Raw genomic sequence first — 19,897 nt, forward strand, 5'->3', positions numbered from 1 at the left:
TGATTCATCTACAGGCACTCATTTAACTTCCTTTTCCTGCCCTCCCCTCCCTCGCAAAGTCTTATCGCTTTCTTTCCCATTTACAATAGAAATACAGCTTTAACTGCAGAAGTAACTCAAAAACAGGAGAAAGAGAGCACAAAAATCTACACTGAAGTTCTACTGCTTAGTAGAAGGCACTACATTTTCCAAGATAAAGTTCCCCATCTTTAATAATAATAGGCTGGCCTACTCTTCTTTACAAAGAAACTTACAAAGGACAGCTTGCTGATCTCAAGCTATGACTAAAAGGGGTGAGTGAAAAAGGTTCCAACGCCATCTAATCTGCTCGCTTGCTCTGACACCAATGTGCTCCCACTGTTTTGTGGCTGCTCCTGTGTCCCTCCAGCTTTCCAGAGAAACTGCAATGCACAGGCAAAACAAGTTCAGATAGAGTAGAAAGGAGAAGATTGGCTGAAACTGTCCTTGGGATAAGTTGAGGTCTGTGCTGAAAGAACTTTCTTTGACCAAGGCTGACAGAAGTCTTGAAGAAGCAAGGTCAACTTGATCTAGCTGTAGGTGTCCCCGCAAGGGAGTTGGATCAGTTGACTTTTAAAGGTCCCTTCTACCTCAAATGATTCTATGACTCTACAATTCTCGGGGAAACAACAGCTGGGGGTAGCTTGTGCTTCAGTCTAGTGAAAGCAGTAAGTAACAACAGTGAAATCCACCCACATGCAGACGTTTTTAAACTGGCTTTTTCTGAAATAATTTATTTATACTGTTTTCATTTAAGAGAAGTGGAAGAGATTGAGCATGCCAGCATAACACAGGTTGGACTCGATGATCTGTAAGGTCTTTTCCAACCTGAGTGATTATATGAATTATACTTTTATTTTTTTTAATCAAGATGATGAAATCTACAGACAACATATGGGCCACCTCTCGCTTTTGGGAGAGGAAGTTTCCACTGGAATCTGGAACAAAAATAAGAATAAAATATTAATAAAAAAAAAAAGCCAACAACTCATGGCTGGTCCCACGTAAACGCACGTTAAACTTTTGCACTGTGAAGTACATCCAACAAGTGCAGTCCAACATGCAGCTTATGAAGGATGAATACTGTTCAGGCAATGTGGAAATAATTAGTAATGAGTGAATTATTGGAGATGCTCTAATCCCCACTCAGCTCCCCTCCTATCTCCTGAGGATGAGAATTTCAGCCCAAATAGCAGAATTCTGGCACAATAACATGCAACTGAAAACAAAAAGGGGAGAGCCGCTTCCTGTGCAGTCATGGTGATTCTGCCACCCTCATAATACAACACCCTCGTAGCACCATCCAGAAAAAACAGAGGAGCCTCCTCAGCATTTAAAACATATTTAGTATTCCAACTCATAAGTTTGTTATGAAGAAAACAGAGAAACACGCATGAAAAATTCAGGCTCGTGATGGTCAGCATCAGGAAGAATGGCAGGAACTGAATTCAGATAAAGCTGTAACCATCATGCAATACCAGAGATAAAAAAAAAAAAAAAAAAAGAAAAGAAAACGGAGCTTTTTTCAAACTGCAACAATAATTAGGCATTAGACATTCTACTGAGACATTAAAAGAATTCAAATCACTGCTGATAGCATGCAACGCTATCATGTATTTTGTGGATCCCATCTAGCAGTTAACTGTGGTGGTGAGACAGAAAGAGATTATATGTTTTCTTTTTTTTTTCTCCTGTCTGGAGTCACAAACTTTCATTAGAGGAACAGGCTGTATTACTTTAAGCCTCTCCTCCTCCACAGCTCCCAGGTTTTCAGGACAGTTCTGGCATCCAATGAGTGCTCAAAAAGAGCATATGTGTGCTAGGAAGATAAAGAACAGGAAACCAAGAAAAACCAACCAGCACTTCAGAAAAATATATTAACTAAAATAAAGCAAAGCTCCTGATACACAGAGCAGATCATTCTAATATTGGCATTCCTTAAGTGATCCCTTTGTATACTTTCATGATTTAGGGAGGCTCGGTTTGCATCACCATAAGGTGCTACACTAAACCAATAGAAATCTGACCCTCTTTAAAATCCAGTTCAGCAAATAAAGCCTAGTGAAAGCACGTTATTCTACTTTTGCATATTTAAAAAAAAACTAAAAACCTTGCATATGTGAAATTAAACACAAGTGTACTGCTCCAGATTGCATCAGGAGCAACAGTTATTAATGGCCACCAGCTTTCAAATTGTCTGGTCTGCAGCTGTGATTTAGTTTAGCATTTCTCACAATTAAACTGTTGTGCACATGAGCAAGAAGGAATGACTCAAGAAAGATGCCAAAAAGACCATTAGCATTCCACCCCCATTTTAACAATTTCCTCTTACAGTGGGACTTTTTGCACACCATCACTGTAATGTATTTATTATGAATGCCTAATGGCATGCTCTAGACCAAGGCATGAGCAGTCAAGAAATGTGTGATCAAGTGAGAGCTTGAGCCCTGACCTATTGTGGAAGTAGAGGGGCAGACATGAGCCAGCCAAGAGAGAGCCACCAATAGCCACTCTTTCCAACAAGTGACAGAGATGGGATTATTGTAAGAGATAATAATGCAGTGCAAAACTACAGTGTAAAGAGGACCATTTTTTGCAGTTGTTCTTAGAGGAAGATGCCCAGCATAGTAGGAAAAAGTTGGATTTGCTGTAGCAGGGGCAGTATTTCACTTGTACATTCACACATGCTCTCTGGATTGAAGTGTTCACAGTGGATTTGAAAATCAAATGGTCTGTGAACACAAGGGACCCACCAAAGCAGAGTATATACCTCTAGAGGATGCTTACTGAAGGAAAAATGGAAAGGAAAAGGAAAGGAAAAATGGTTAAAATTGTAATAGAGGTACACATGGTGTATACCAATAAGGATAACAAACAGATAAAAGCATGTGTTTCGAAGCCACCCTAAAGGATAGTGGTGTCTTTTTTGTTGTTTTTAAAATTATATTTGCTTGATGAAAATAACAAAAGGGAAGCAACTCTACTGCCACAGGGCAAAGAATAAGCCATTCCTATTTTTTTAAATAAAATACAGTAGTATCAAAAGTTGTAACACTAGAAATACACCATCAGATATGGTAAAAGTACATGATTATGAAATTCCTATACAAAAAAAAAATCTTAAAGGGAGACAACAAATATCTGTGAGATAAGAAGCATAGACAATTCATCTTCTACACACTTGAAACAACAACTCGGCTGAAGATAGTAGCTTTACAAATTCTTAAGAAACCCATGTTCCCACTGTCAGAGAAAATGGTTCTTCAGTGCACTTCCTCTCTGTTTACGAAGGCATTATGCTGTTTATCTTCAGCAAAGTGGGGATGGGGTTTAAGCAATACAAAGGACACTTTAGGAAAATAAACAAAAAAAAACACAAAAATATACAGAAGTCAATCCTGCTGTCAAGAAATATCTACTTTCTATCTCACCCCTGATTTCTGTTTCTTACTCTTGTTCTTCACACTATTTCTCTCTTCCTTCCTAATTCTCACACAGGAAATCATGAGGTCATCAATGTGTAACCTAGGGAACTTGTGACCCCTAACGTATCCAAAGGTCTCTGCCTTCATTACATCTCCTTTTATGGAGCTGCTTGGCAATGCTGGGAAACCTCAGGAAAGCCTGATTATTCCAGCAGTCATCTGAGCCTATTTCTCTGTAGAATATTCTCCGAAGTCGAATGCAGGATGCTTACATACTTTTAATTTATATATTTATCTTAAATACCCTTGCCATTAACAATAAGCACTGGGTATGACTGCAGCTGCAACAGAAGAGGCACCTTAACCCAAGTCATCTCATTACCGGTTGTATAAATATAGTAATACTGTAGCTGGTTTTTAGATGGCCAGATTTTTATCTCTTATGTTTTCAGTGCATTAGTCATGTTAAAATACGCACTGCCTCCCTTTAAGTTTTTTTGTTTTTGTTTTTCTTTTTTAAATTATTCTAAATTATTCTAGGAAAAGCAAGTATCAAGTATTTTTACCATAAAGGGGGAGCTATGAAAAAGAAGGGGACAGACTCTTTGTACTGACAGGACAAGGGAAACGGTTTCAAACTAGAAGAAGAGAGATTTCAAATACATATGAGAAAAAAATGTTGATAAGAAGCATTGGAACACATTGTCCAGAGAGGAAGTAGATGCCCTATCTCTGGAGACATCTAAGGTCAGGCTGGACGGGGCTCTGAGCAACTTGATCAAGCTCTACAGGTCCCTGATCATTGCAGGGGAGTGGGACTAGATGGCCATTAAAGGTCCCTTCCAACTCAAATGATTCTGATTCTGCCCACCTTTCTGAAATGGCTATAACTGAGATAAAAGTGAGAGGTGATTATTGTTCTCATATAGCTTAAACTGATCCAAGATCAGACTCATGGGAAGAATTTTGAGAGGAAAAAAATAATGCAAACAAATCTCAGTGAGAAGGAGAAAGTCTTAAACCCTGTCTTGCAGACTGTGAAACTGAGAAATCTTTACAGTTGCCTGGTTGCGCAGCAGATGCCAACCACCAGCAAAGACCAAAACTAAAACAAACAAATGAAAAAGAAATTCTCTACTGGCACTGATGAAACTGCCTAGCCATTGCTGCAGTACATTGTATGCAATTTATTATTTTCCTGCAACTGAGATCAGTCAGTCAAACATACACAATTACAGCTCTGTTATATTGCTGTATTCACACCAGGTAGCAGAGCAAATAAGAGAGAAGGAAGCAAAATAAATCAGCCAGTCCCCCATCCAGATCAGGCCCTAAATTACATACAGTCTTCCAGCTGTCTAAACAAACAGCACTTAGCTTCAAGGTTCTTTCAGACAAGCATTTGCTTCCTTGTTTCCTGTGACATCCTTGCAGAGCTCTGAGTCTGGCTAACCCAGCTGTAATACTTCTGCCCTATTTTCTCCCCTTAGATCACAGAGTTTTTGCTCTGTCCCACTGGAGAGTGATACCTTTCCTTCAGCCATCCTTCAGCAGACCTAGAGCAGTCTGAACTCTAAACCTGGGCAACTTGAGCCAAGAAGGGAGGAGAGTTGAAGTCATCAGGCTATCCAGACCCTCTCTGTGACATTTCCCTTCTTAGGTACTTTCCTGCTGCTTCCTTGCTGCTTGTCACATGGGGTTTCTGGGCCTCTGTTCCAGAACACAGACTTCTCTTCTGCTCACCTCTATAGCTCAAAATGCTGTCCAGATTTATACGCAGCTGTATTTTGAACAATTAGTTCCTGCTTCTTGCCCTACCTCATTTCCTAAAATAAAGCTGGTGGCTGATCAGAAGTGGCTATCCCAAAAACATGCTATTCTACCAAAGCATAGCGATCCACAGGAGCAACACACCTTTGCTGATATGGCAATACCTACCTGTAAGCCTACTTGCCAAATTATAACCTCAAGAATATCCATTGATCAGTCACCTACACGCTTGCTAAGTCACATGCTAATTTGCTGCCTTGATTTCTGTCTAATTAAGCAGAAAAATAAGTTAAAATCAACTATTTAACAAACAGCACTAAGATGTAAAAGCAATGGTTGTAGTTGCTACAGAGGCATTATACAAATAAATTAGAAAGAGTGACTATTCACATTCTTTGTATTTAAACACAGATTTTGCAAAAATGAATAAGCAACAGTAGAATGGATACACATTAATCTCTATTTAAAAACTGAAAGGAAAGTAATTAGTATAGGCTTTTGTAACTCGATGTTGTGGTTATGTTCCAAAGGAAGCTTTTGCACAAAAGTAGCGTTGAAATGCAGCCACATAATTTTATCCTGAAACCTACAGCATTAGGGTTATTTTTTCCTTCCTTAAAATATCACCACAGTCATGTCAGTAGCTTCTGTCTCTTCTCTATTCAAATTACAAGAACCAAGTAAAACTCATTCAGAAGAACCATTTTTCCCTAGAGGAGACTTTCAAAATTAGGAATTCTCAAGAACATTTAAGTTTCTTCCCTCTGCATTTGACAAATCCTGGTTGGTTTTGTTCATTGCAATAGTTGTGCTATTTATGCAAGACTGTTTTCACCCTGGACTGATCCTGATGGCAAACACCACTAGTGCCAGAGAAGAAGAGAGCACCCTGTCAGAATTTGGTCTACCTCTTTTGAAAATGCAAACGTTGATTTGAACATCCTATTACTGCAAACTGCAATCCCAAACACCAAAAGTGAGTGAACACTGAATATGTTAAGGTTTAAAGCAATTCTGCATGCCTAAGCTCATGCTCATAAGCTTCACTGAAGGTCAGTGCAAGTCAGTGTGGGCTTGAGAGGTTAACGAGAGCTTGTGTGTGGGAGGGAGCAAATAAACCACATAGACCAGCACACTGCCAAGCTAAAGACTACCACTGCAAAGGAGACTGAGAGGGGAAAAAACACCACAGCGAATGGAAACACTCCACAGCTCCCACAGGTACAAAGATACTAGCAATCAGCACATTGTTACCTGATGAAGCTACAGCTGGATCTGTGTCAGCTCTGTGGAAGCACTGCACCCATGAGCAACATCAATGGGAAATTTTTCAAATCAGCAAGCTGGCAGGACAGCTCGCTTGCACAAGCCAGATTCTTTCAACTGCTCTAATGGCAAGAAGTTGTTCAACACCTACGTTATCATCTTGTCCTCACCTCAAAGAATTTCCTTCAACCAAAATGCTATCTATAGTGCAAATCTCAGGTGCAGTGGTGCTTTTAGTTCAAGCGAGCTGCTTCATCAGCACAACCTGGCTAAAACCTGTGCAAAGTACACACCACCTGCTATCACAGCTGTCCTGTAACACAGAAATAAGCTGACTTGACTGCCATAACATCGTCCAGCTCAGATGCATCTTCTGACCATGTGCTGAGAAAGAATTCACAGTAGTACAGCTTATTGCCACACAAGTAGAAACAGCATAAGCTGTTGGACTTGTGGACCATTCTGAGGGTTAGAGCAGCTTGAATTGCTCTTTCTGTGTGGTCTGCCCTGTTGGCTAGCCCAAGAGGAAAAAAATATGCTGTTCTGACAGCAGCTAATGATCACTCCATGGAGGAGTACCTGGCCTGTCCTTGCACTGTCCACCAGTGGAGCTGTAAAGTGAGTATTATTTTCAATTAAAACCGTGCAGCTGATATTTACAGCAGTATTTCCTATTTTTATGATAAGGTAGGCTTCTAGATAAGAACCAAGTCTTGATTTTCCAGACAGCCAGTGGGGAGAACAAATGCACAACATTTCCAAAAACAAGAACCAGTGCATTTGAAGTTGAATACACAAGAAGGAGGCCAGACTTGACAGAAAATGTTCAACTGTACTCAGAGCCATGCACTTCTTAACAGATGTCACTACCACTGTCTGAAAAAATCTATTTATAAAACTAGTTTGGTAAGTCTACAATGCATGTATGAGAACACCGTACATATCTTAAATCTTATAAAACTGTTTACCCTACAGTCAGTAACACTCAGCAGTACATCTCCTTATTTTTATACGTCATGATCAGTACTCTCTGCTTAGAGGCCATTTCAGTTATTTCTTACTGTGATTAATTTTTGACTTCACCACGAATGAAATCAATCTCATTCAGATCTCATTAGCCACTTTTGCAATGCTAAGAGAAAAGGGCAGAAAATGCTCTCCCCAAGGGCTGCCAATTAACCCTTGCAGACTTCATGAAACAGACAACATTAATGCTGCCTTTTCTATCCTTGCCATTACTTTAGCACAATTTTATACTGCAATAATGGTGTTTCCCCAACATTTTCACTTCACCATTTTGGCCTAAAAGCCAAAACCAGAAACCACCTCTAGCTTGAAAACAATACTTCTGTCTTCTGGCAACATATTAAAAATTCATCTCTGCGACATTTCAGGCAAATCTGTTCCTCATGTATATTTATTCTCAAGCTTTTCAACATCCATCTTTTTAAACGGCCTTAAAGCAAATATTCTTCACTGATTCTGTAGCTATGCTTTATTGATTTGATAACCCATATGCTGCTGCTATGACTCATGTTCCAACAGTACATCTAGACAAAGAAGCTCCATTTCTCCCTCTAAAGACTGTAGTGCAGTTCCAAATTCAATATAGCTACATTGCACCACCGTGCAAAAATGACAGAGTGCCTGGGTTGCTTTAAAGTGCATGAAAAGCTAAGTTTTAAACAGGTTATGAACTAGTTCTAAAACAATTACCCTGTTGCTAGCAGTCATGCTTGTGAGATAATCACTTAATGCTCCAAGTAGACATACAGCACTTTGCAATACATAACAAAGAAAATACATAACAAAGAAAAATAGAGAACAGTACTTATACATTGTGCAGTTTGTTGCCAAAGAGCAAGTGAACTCCTACCACTGGATGCAGAGAATGGGGGGGGTTGGGAGAGGGGGGTGTCAATGAGATCTCCCAGAAGTATTTACATGAACAACGTTTTTCTGTGGTTGACTGCTTTTTGTTGTCATAAACGTTCCACTTCTGCCACCAGATATATCAAGTCTCCTCTTCTGTTTCTCCGTTTACAATCCCAGGTTGCCCACACTTTGAGTATTGACTTATCTGGTTAATAACATTGAATCTTAATAAAATAAATTAAGAAAAAACGTTAATAATAAATAATATAAGTGACATGATTATTTACACGAACATAAACCCTGGGTTCTTCCTGAACACTCTCTGCCAGGTACCCAGTAGAAGTCAAAACTGAAAAAGTTATCAGAGACCATGCTGGGAATCACATCCTTGCCTGGAGGAGCAGAGCTCAGCACCCTGGACTGACTGCTCCCACTGCAGCAATGTGACTAAAATGATGCTGTGAAGTTCTCTTGGCCTCGGTTTCCTTACTTACCTTAACAGTCTGAATTTCTGTAAAGGACCAATAGGTCAGACTGGTAAGGTAAGTCCACTGTCAGCCCTGAAAAGAGACTAGTCTGTACATACCCTTTATCTTCTGCCATACCTTTATGTTCAAACAGTAAGTCACATTTCATTTCAGCAATAAACATCCAACTATTCAGAGGAACCACAACTTTCATTTCCAATTACTTTTTTCATTTCACATAAACTGCTTCAGCCAAAATACACAGCTGTCTTACTGTTAATACAGATTTACAACTACCAACATTGGCTTAAAATAGGTGAATAAAACCCTCAACCTTTTCCATTTCAGTTGCTCAGTGACACAAAGGAATAACTACTGCTGCATGACAGAGATCTTAGTCATGCAGTAAGTTCTCAAACAGCCCAAGTACTGCTGACATGAGATACTGCATGCTCCTCTACAATCAGAACTCATTATTTTCAGACACACTCTGTAAAACAGAGCGCTGATTAATGTTTAAAAGAACCTAACGTGGGAGGCACATTGAAGACAAAAACGGATTGGAGGCATGGGTTGTAAAGCTGTATGCTGTGGCTAAGCCAGTCTGACAACTTGTTGATGCCAACAGCTGGAGCATTCTGTCCTCCTCCGCCACCTGACATTGTCTCTGGCACATCAGATCCTACATGGAGCTAATGCAGCTTCCTAACCCAGCATAACGCTCACCTGGCAAAAACAAAAACACACCAAGCATCCTTCTGCTGATGAAAAATGACTTCAGAGCATCGCAGAGCCCAAGAAATGCCAGGGCCAACTCAAGTAGGGTGAGGGTGCTGCAAGGTGAGGACAGGGAGGAAATTGATTTGTCTCTTTCCACAGCTGGGCTGTGTAGGTGTAGTATGTAGTTTTATACCAACAGCCCGACCTCAAACTGGAACATTTCAAGAAGCTACTGTCCCCACAACTGAGGGCACGATGTCCTACTCCATCTCACTGCAAGCAAACCTGCAGTTTAAAGGTGGTATAAAGCTGGAAGTGGTGACTTCTTGAAAGATAACAACTAAACCTGAAAAACCTGTTTGTAACAGTTCTGCCTGGACTGAATGTAGGCTCATACATACACACACACAAAAAAGCATGCAAGACATGTTCCAGAGGGCTTCTTAGCTTTCTCCTACGGTTTCTTTGAAGGAAAGGGAAAGGAAGATTGGTTGTATTCTCAAATAAATGCATATTTTATTGCAGCAGTCAGTGAAAAATACAAAAAAAATACAGAAATCTGTTTCTTGTTTTTAATCCTTGAGCGCACACAAGCTACGTGCAGAAAAATGGCAGAGTAAAGGACCAACAAAAACCACTTTCTGTGGTATGTTTGGGTGAGATGTAACAGGCTACAAGAGTCTGCTGTGGTCCTCCAGTAAGAAAGCTCAATTCTGTGGTGAGCCCTGGCTCTAGCAGAGAACCACACTTAAACAGACTTCTTCACCAGAGGTAAGTCATCTATCAGAAGAGATGTAGAGACATCTCCATTACATTTTATTCATTGTACAGCTATCCCGTGTGTAGCAAAAGCTCTTCTAGATATTGCAGCCATTTTAATTGCTGTCTTCACCATGACAAATCTGGAAGGCAGGCTCTGTTACATGGAAAGTGTGAGCCCTCAGCACTAACTGCGTGATGGGATACTTCAGAGACAGATGATCCTGATGAAACTGAATCCAGATCTCCTCTGAAAAATGCTGGTCTGAGGATTTGCCTAGTGTACACTGTTGACTTGTCACGTAACTGAATTTACATTAAATTTACATAGAGATGGGTTGTTAGTGCTGCCAAAGAAATTGCTTCCAGCTTTACTTCAATCGCTAGGCTGCAGGATCCATCCTAATTGAGCCCATCCCTAGTGAACTTGGTCTGTAGTGCCTACCACATGTTCATGCTCCTGTTAGAATTTGGAAGCCAGTTACTTTACAGATGTGGAAGGAAGTTCACAGTCTCACTGCCACATACAAGTTGGGGCTGGCCAGCCCAATTTGGAGCAGAAAAACAATCAAGGCTTTTTCCATAGCAGTGTAAGGAAGTCTATTTGAAAAATCTTCCAAAACTCATGTAAAAGAAGTTTACACATGGATAGAAGCCAAAGAAGGTCAACAGCAAAGTTACAACAAACTCTTCAGTGAGAACATACCATACAGAAAATCCTATGTGAGAATCAACTGAAAAACTAAAGGATGTCCCATTAGTAGGGAAAATGTAAATTTCTTACAGAAGCCTTTCTAGCACAATATCCAACATGCCATATTCAGAAAGACTGATGCTGTAATCACTTGGGAAATAATTATTAACAGCGAGTGACAAATGCCAGCAGTAAAATTATGCCAAGACCCTTCCATCAGAAAGATCCAGAAATAAAACCATTAAAGATAAGAGAGAAAGAAAACAGCTCTTAGCAACCATCTTTTACTTTGTTATTGGCATCCTGGCCATGTACTACTGCCCCAATTAGGAATTAGTTTACACTACCAGATACATAATCTGCATTTCAGGAAATATACATTATAAATAAGAGGAATAAGAATCAGTGGTTTATGTTCACTGCCATCCACCTTATCCATTCCCTGACTGTATGATACCCTACAGGGAAAAAGATAAAAGCAAACAAAAGAACAAACAAAGGCAGCCTGTCATATAAATCTGTATCTCCTACCTCTGCTCGACCTTCATAATATGTTAACATAGAATTTGTAAGTACAAAAAGCCTCTCTTTGTAGTTTAAAGGAGAAGTCCTCTTCTTCTGTTGTGACCTTTTAATCAAGATCTCTTGGAGAATAGCAGTCATATTCATTTCAGCCACTTGTCGCCTCTGTTGCTAGCCATTGAATATCAGTTCCTGTGAAGACGAGAGAAACAAAGTCATTACTCTGTCTTTGAAGGATCACAGCTCTGCAGATTTCTGTAGTGAAAAGAACTTCTACTTACAAACAAAATTAACTGAAAATACAGACAGCTGGAGTCCATCTGAACCACACGGAAGTTCACAGAAGTTAATGATTACACAAGAAAGTTCAGGTATTGCCAAAAGCTGTATCTGGCTGGGCTGAAATAAAGTACATTGCAGCCTATCTTGCTCTAGGTGGGCTGGACTTGATTATCCTTATGGGCCCTTCCAGCTCAGGATATGCTATGATCCTATCCCAGAGAGAATAATGTGACCACATCTGACTATTCTTCCTCACCATAGTACCAACCAGACTTCAAGCATTTTAAGAGAATAATTTTCTGAAAAATTCCCTATGAAACAAGACTCTCGAAGCTCAGGAACTCAGTGCCATCCTTCCCATTCTACTGGGAGACTCTGCATGAGCCGGGTGCCCGTGAGATATTTTCGGGCAACCAGATTTTAATCATTAAGGCCCACACATATACATGTGGGCCTTAATGCCTTCTGCAAAAATAAGTTTGCTCTGAAAAAATTGAACATGCAACAGTAAAAGACATTTTGAAAATTGTTGTCTATTACATCAGTGAAAGTTTTCTTTCACAAACAGTGGTTTAGAAGATGTCAGTTTGGAAGCAAAGAATTAAAGAAGCTTAAGTCTCAGCAAATGCTGAATACATGCCTTCCACCTTCTACTTCCAAAGATTTCAGGCTGACTATCAAGATCTCAGTTACACAGTACATTTCACAGTATCATACAGAAAAGCTTGAAAAGCTGCAGGTCACCTCGCAGTATTATCCTACAGAAGAAGTGTTTAAATAAAGTTAGATGTAAACACAATCACTTCAGTACCTCTCCTTTTGCTTTGTTCCCAAACCTTTCATTATTTGTTTTGACAATACATGCAGTGATGCCCTTTGCCTTTCAGTCTGTGTTACCACATTTCACTCACTGTCTTAGCTGACTAATTTATTACATTCCACACTCTGACCATTTCACACATCTGGATTTATTTTCTTGTTCACTGCATTAAAAAGTACCTTTTTTTTTTTTTTTTTTAAGGCATATATCTTGCAAATGTTGAAGGATTAGTCTCCAGTTTACACTTTACAGGATAGGATGCTTAAGTAAAGGTAACCAAATTGGACAAAATAATTACGACGAACAATCTTTTTGTTTTCCCTCTTCCTCTGATACATCGATGCACATAAACTCACTGGCCATCTGTCACACTGCATTATTGAAAGGAAGATGAATTTTTGAATTAGTAATCATCTTGAGTGCACTATTTAATTATCCAAGCTGCCACATTCTGTTTATTATCCTTCTGAATATAAATTCACAATCTTAAAGGTAATTAAGAAGGATATTACTGAAAATGCAAACACTGTTCAAAGAATTAAAGGTTAGTATTAGCTTTCAGACCACCTTAACACACACTGGACTACAAGGGTTCATCATAAGCTTTCTCTCCCAAAACAACTAGAGTGTTCTCCATAGTACAAACTCTCTGTTGGCACTTACAACAAAAAAACTGTCTTAGAAATTGTGCTATCAGAAGTCTAGCACAGATACAAGAATAATTTGATACTAATTCTGATTTCAGATCTCAATATTGATAACGTTAAAATATTTTATCTCCCAGTCAGCCCTCTTCAGTGATATTCACATTACACAAGAAACAAACAAAAAAATTCTTTTGAAAGAGTATCAGGTTAAAAAAATAAAATATAATTGGTCAACGTCTGCACTTTGCTTGCACCTGTTGCTACAGGTATTTATCTACATTGAGTTATTGCTGCTGCAGAGATCTCCACAGATTAGAACCAGTTTCCCAGGTCAGAAAATCAGCCTTTGAATCTGCACCTGGTCACAAGACCTGCTTTTTCACATCAGTGTTTCTAGCCACATTTCTGTTTCCATAAGTGAGGCTCAGGATAACAGAACTTTCACCTACAACTTCTACAAACTTCTCAGAGAAGAAGCTGTAACAATCACTCTTACCTCTTGTGAAACATCTACATCATTTCTTTTCTTCAGCAGTTTCAGAATGATTTTTCCACGCTTTTATTCCCAAACATTCAATTGTTTCCAAACTATTCCCAAGTCCATGAAGCTATCGTATGACACATTCTTATCTTGTTCCAAACAGCTGTGGGAGTTTCGTGCTGCCACCCATCTAAAATTTTCATAATACTTCCTGCCTAGGGTTTGCCCATCTCCCTGCCAACTTGAGTTACATGATAACAAATACAATCTAATTTACAAGTACTACAGATCATGACAGAAATAAGAAAGAATTACAGGTGTTCAAAAATTTTTAGGGAAAAATAAAAAAGAAATACATTCCCAGCTTCAGGGCATCAGTTTGCACTGGTCAATCTTCACATTTGGATGCATTCAGATGTAAGGCCGTGAAGTCAGCTTATACTTTTCTCAGAACAAATTTTAAAAGCTTCTAAGATAAATCCGTTAAATAATAATGGTCAAAATCAAGCCTGGCTTTTCCTTGTAGCTAGAGTTGCTTATGCATGCCACCTCTCCCTTGTTTCTCTAGGAAAACAAGCATTAAGTGATTAGGTAAACAGAGCAGTTGCAACATTGCTCCTGTAGTTGGGAACTACTTGTTCCCACTCCCTTGGGAGTTTCTCTCTTGGCCTGTATTCTTTTATTGAAACAATTTACCATTGCAAGTCCATCAGTGAGCACATAAATGGATGCAAGTCCCAACAGAAGCTCCACTTAGAAAGGAAGAAGTGCATCACAATCTGGCTAGAGCTCCTCCAGCCCAGAGGTGTTAATTAACTGCTGCTTTTCACAACACAAATCCTTTTATCAGAGTCAGACTTGTTTAGAGGAGCAAAGGCATTCTATAAACACACTTAGTACAACAGTCATAAAACAAACACCAAGAAAACATTTGTCTGCATCTAAAAAAATCAAGCCAAGTCAGAGCTCTGTTTTCTGAGTTTCCTCCCTCCTTAGTGATTTACCTGATAATTCGGGTTTTCCCATGCAAAGTCTCAATGCTAACTGGATGGACTGCCAGTCATGACAGATAACCTCTCTGACAAACGGACACCCTCAGCTTTCTGGCTTAGGTTTTATGTATCCTGCACATATGCTTTTTTCACACTTTGGGTGCATCAGTTCAAGTTGTCAGCAATTTCAGGCCTCTTTATTTAACATCAAAAACATATCACCTGCTCCAGCACATTAATTAGAACACTGTGATATTCACCAATTCAGTTTAGAAAATATAAAGATGTCAATTTTAAGTACACAGATGGTACTTCGGAATTTTGATGCAAATCTGCAACTCTTCATCAACTGTGTTGTTTTTTTTACGAGCTTTTTTTTTGGGGGGGGGGAGGGAAGGGAGGAGAAGAGGAGAAACTGGTTGGTTGGTTGGGTTTTTTTTCCCTCTTAAGGCAAAACTGAGAAGCCACGTGGCTCTAACATGTGCAAACTATTTTTTAACTGACAGAAATGTAATTCTGGGCAGCAGTTTTCAAACAAATTTGAAAATTATACCTAAATGTCTGTAAAACCCTAATCTTTACTTGAAAGTCAGTCAAAGTACCAGTGGGCTAGTTCTAAATGCAATCAGGCCGTGTGGAAAGAAAATTCCTATTTTCATGCACCACGTTTAGGTAAAGAATTAAACAGGCTAAGGGGTAACTCAGCGACAACCCTTTGACTTGACAATCTCTAAGTTAAGCACACAATGTTGCAAAATACCCTTTTTTCAACTGCAAGCTACTCACATATGCACTGGGAGAATTTCATTTTAATCTGCACAGGTTTTCCAAAATTCCTTAGAAACAGGATTACAACATTTTATAAACTAAAAATGTTTGGTTTTTTTTAGCATTATAACTTAGGTAGCTGGGTTGGTAAGCAAACACTGAAAACGTGCTGGTCCCTCTTGGATAGGGTGTGCTGGCAATGAGGAGAGAAGCTTCAGCGCAGCAAACTGGAGCACCAATTCACTGCTGGCTATCAACCAGCACAAAAAGAGAGGGCAAATCCAAAGAGCACTGAAAAGCATGGGAAAAAGGAATTATTTCCTTTTAGGTTCAGGAGAACAAGGTATACATATCTCCAAACCCTTTGATCATGCCCCCCTGTAAGGAGCACACTACAATGACTATGTTACCCTTTCACAGATTTATAAATACCTTCATCAATTCCCTTACAAAGTATTAGTAGGAGGTGATGCTTTATGAAACAAAACTACTTTATTATCCATGTAGAAAATGTTTTCTTTTTTAAGAATTATTTTGATTATCTACTAATTTCGAATTAGCAGCACTACCAGATACCACATGAAGGTTGGACTGATGAATTTTCACTTATTCCTCTGTAGGTAACTAGTTGTAGTTCTTCCTATTTTTTCTGCACGAGTGCCCTACAATACCTGTAAATTTTTTGCCCGCAGTTTATTCAGATCAAAAAGACTTTAGCATTTGTAAAGTTCTTAGCTGGAAGAAAATAAAGCTGAAATTTTGTTTGGGATGGAGGAAAAAAAGGAAGAAAAAAAAAGATCATGAAACATTTGCTAAAGTAGCAAAATCCAAGCAGCTTTCTCATCCTACAGACCTCAAGCTCTCTCAGCCACCTGTCCTTTTCAAAGATAAAAACCTTTGAGTGTGTCACGGCCTCAAGAAACAGCACTGGCTATTAAACAAGAGATTAGCTCTTGCATTATATTCCATTCCCAAACAGAAACTTACCCTGTTTATTAGCCAAAGGATTTTATAAGGATGTCTTACAATTTCATTAAAGACTGGTAAAAATCAGCTTCATTTCCGAATTGAGGAAAAGCAAAACCCACTGCCCAAGAGTTAGTGTTTCAAATCTCTTTGAATATGAACCTAATCCCCCGCCTTTTTTATTGCATGCCAAGTGATGATGGTAAGGCTGCAACATCTGTAAGCCTGCAATATCTGTAAGCCTGCCTCTTTGCCACTCTCAATGTTTGTGAAAAGTTTTTGCTGCTTTTCACCACCAGCAATATAAAGTTTAACCTCTACTTTCATCCATCCTCTTTTCATCTCAAAGTAATAGTAGTAAGACATGAAAATGTGATGGCTTTTGTAATTGGACAAAGGGGTCTTTATATGTATATACATAGACAGAAGGTGGTTAAAATCATTATATTCATGGAAAATTTAAAACATACACAAAGTAAATCTTTAGCAGTAAGAGAATCTCAAATATCTGTCAGTCTGATTTTTTAGGCTTGAGAAAATAATTCTGTAACCACAAACATAATGTGGCTTTGCATCACCCCTGTTCATTCTAGCAGTTAGCATATCTAGCAGTTTATGGCTGCTATCACTTCCATAAATACTGTTGCTTTTCACACTAGCTACTATTATAAATTCTAACCCAGCATCCAAAATTACCATGTCATTTTTGCTGTAGACAATGGCAAGCTTCTAGGCAACACATCGCAATGGCACAGTGCCTCCCGCAGAAGAAACTCAATCTCAAGTCTTCTGTAGGCAGAACTGGCCTCTACTGAGAGGCTGTGGTTTTGGGCTTACCAGAAGCCATGTCTGGTCTGGTCTTCTTACCAGAAGTAGTCTGACACAAACTAAAATATCCTGTCAGCAAGGTTAATTAACTCAGGCTTTGCTATAGTTTGTGCATTTGCCTTAGCACACAGATCAAACTTTAACAAGACAAAGTAGTATCCAGTTGGGCCTTCTGACCAGACCTCCTGCAACAGTCAGAGGAAGCACATGTGAGAAAATTAGCACGTTTTTAACTATTCTACATTTGACTCGTGAATTTGATTGTATCGTGGTGCTTCAGGATGCATCAGCTGGGCTGCAGCTGGCCAGGTGAGGCAGAGACTACAAGGATTTGCCTCTTCATGGGTGCAGCCTGAAAATCTGGTAAAGAACAGGAGTCCAGCTTCCTTGTGCAAATGTAACTGGAAGTGGGAACACATGAACAAAAGGGTAAAGTCAGGGTTGGAACTGATAGGAGGTAGGTGGTATCCTGGCCCTGCTTGTATGTTTTTATGTATAGTATAGCTCGTATGTTTTTATGTAAAAGAAACAGTCCTCTTCATTCTGGCAAGCATCTGCAGAGCAAGTTAAAGAAGAAAATGGAAGAACTACCCCCAAACCTGCATGGCATTGGCTTAGCAGAGATGAAGCTGAGAGAGAGCAGAGCATTAATTTCACTTGTACACAGCTGTGTCCCCTACAGTGTTCTCAATGGCTCCACAGAGCTGAGCAGACATTTGGCAAAGTAGAATCACTGCCTCAGCCCTCCCCCTAAACACCCCTCCTGATAAGGAGGGAGGAGGAACAGCAACACCCACTTATTAAAACACAGGCAGAGGTGAGATTGGCAATGGAAATGGGTGATGCTGGTGGAAAAGCTTTTCTTCCTTTTACAGGAAGCTGGAGATTAAGAGGGATTAAAAACTAAACGTTCTGCTCAGAAGTTTAACTTAATTCTTCTGTTCACGGACTCTAAAGCTCACCATTAAGTAGCAGGTGAATTGCAACTGTACGCAAAACTGGGAAAAGCAAACAAACAAGACTGACATCAACAGTGCCTCAGGCAGTTCTGACCTTTTTAGTTTCACTAAAGGAGAAATATTAATTCAACTCCCTCATAATTTGAGTTTGATTTTCCTAACATCACACAATCTCAGGTGAGCAGTTGGCATATTATAGCACAAATAGCTCAATTTATTTTAGTGGTCAAGACACTCATTTGACATGTTCTAACTAAAATACAATAATTCATACAAATGGTGCCTTGTTTTCTCTACAATGAATGTCTAATATTTCTAAAGTAACTTTTCTTTCCAACTGTAATGCTACAATAAGATGGAAAGCACTGTAGTGATAGCAAAAATCCTAGGCTGCAGAAAGTGAGAATATGCTCAACACAGCAGCCATGGACACAGCGTAAAGAACCTGCTTACCCTCAGGAGGCTTCCATTAGGCAGGGATCTCCAGCAAAATACCCTTGCTTCCACTGCCAACCCTTAAATGAGGTATGGGAAGGAGTGGATCCTGGCTGCACCTCTTCTGGTCACTCAGGTATATTGTGTGCACCTGCGCTCCTTGAGTTGGCCCTGCCTTCCTACCAGGTGCTCAATCACTGTTTCAGGCCCTGAGTTAGCATTTCCACTACACCAATACAGTAATGAACTAAACTACCCTTTCTCTGAGTACAAAGTAAATTCTCTCTGCTTACCCAGCGTACATACCATGTGACTGACACCAATACAAGTTTGCATTAAGTTCAACACAATTACAGTCCTGTTTTGCACCACTGAACTGATACACCTTTTACAGCAGAGAAAGGCATAAATGAGACACACATGGCACCATCCCTCCTCTGGCCCTTAAACTATTAATTCCATAGCTAGGAACAATATCAGACTACAGTATTTCAACACACAAAAAAACACCTCCCAGTTTTCTGGATCATTATCTGCGTCATTTTAAACCATCATGGAAACTCAGTCAGCAGCTGAAGGAGTTCTACCTCGCACAGGCTTTGCCAGCAAACCTGGAATACTTCTAAGCAGCTGTCCTCTGCATCAAAGAGCCATCATGGATCATGGGAAAGTGTCACTGGTATGTCTGTGTAGCATAGCTGAAGCAACAGAAACGATGGCTGAGATGCTGGCTGCAGAAAAAGCAGTACCAATGCTACCATTCATTTGCACTACTCTGGAATTGTTCTCTCAGGTGTGAATTATGCTACACTTGCTTCTGATCCCAGCCAGCTTGTCACTAGCTTCTCTGACTTGCACTCTGCTGAAAAGACACAGATGAGTCCAAGCATGAGCGTCCTGAGTCACTCATTTCTCAGTTGATATATAGTTGTCAAACTATGTCATGAACTGTATTGACTGTACATTTGACAAAGGGTTTATGAATTAAAAACATATCTTCATATCTCAAGAACAGTACATAGAAGCAGTCTATAGGTACATCCCATGTAATTGGATTTGATAACCTGTGTCTGCTTCCACTTTCAAAGGCCAGCTTTAAGTCACTAAAGCTTGCAGTCACACTAGACCCAGGTATAATGATCTGACTGAAGTAAAAATGTTTATAATTCACTTTCACAACATTCAGTACAATTGCATGCTAGC

At 39.5% G+C, this 19,897-nt stretch overlaps 1 protein-coding gene across 5 annotated transcripts in view; it reads right to left on the minus strand.

Annotated features, from left to right (window-relative positions):
* The window catches only part of TEC (tec protein tyrosine kinase), a 57,580-nt gene that overhangs the window by 14,424 nt on the left and 23,259 nt on the right, over positions 1 to 19,897 (minus strand). For 4 of the 5 annotated variants that reach the window (XM_042812122.1, XM_042812123.1, XM_042812121.1 and 1 more), the window contains one exon: positions 11,526 to 11,708. In XM_042812122.1, coding sequence (XP_042668056.1) covers positions 11,526 to 11,663 — 138 coding nt within the window. In that variant the 5' untranslated portion in view covers positions 11,664 to 11,708. Of the gene's footprint in view, positions 1 to 11,525; positions 11,709 to 11,797; positions 11,863 to 19,897 lie in introns of those variants that run through there. The other variant, XM_042812125.1, reaches the window with a different exon arrangement.

This window comes from Centrocercus urophasianus, unplaced genomic scaffold (assembly GCF_019232065.1).
Source record: "Centrocercus urophasianus isolate 14NV4802_14NV808 unplaced genomic scaffold, USGS_Curo_1.0 seq_13, whole genome shotgun sequence".
Taxonomy (NCBI): Eukaryota; Metazoa; Chordata; class Aves; order Galliformes; family Phasianidae; genus Centrocercus; species Centrocercus urophasianus.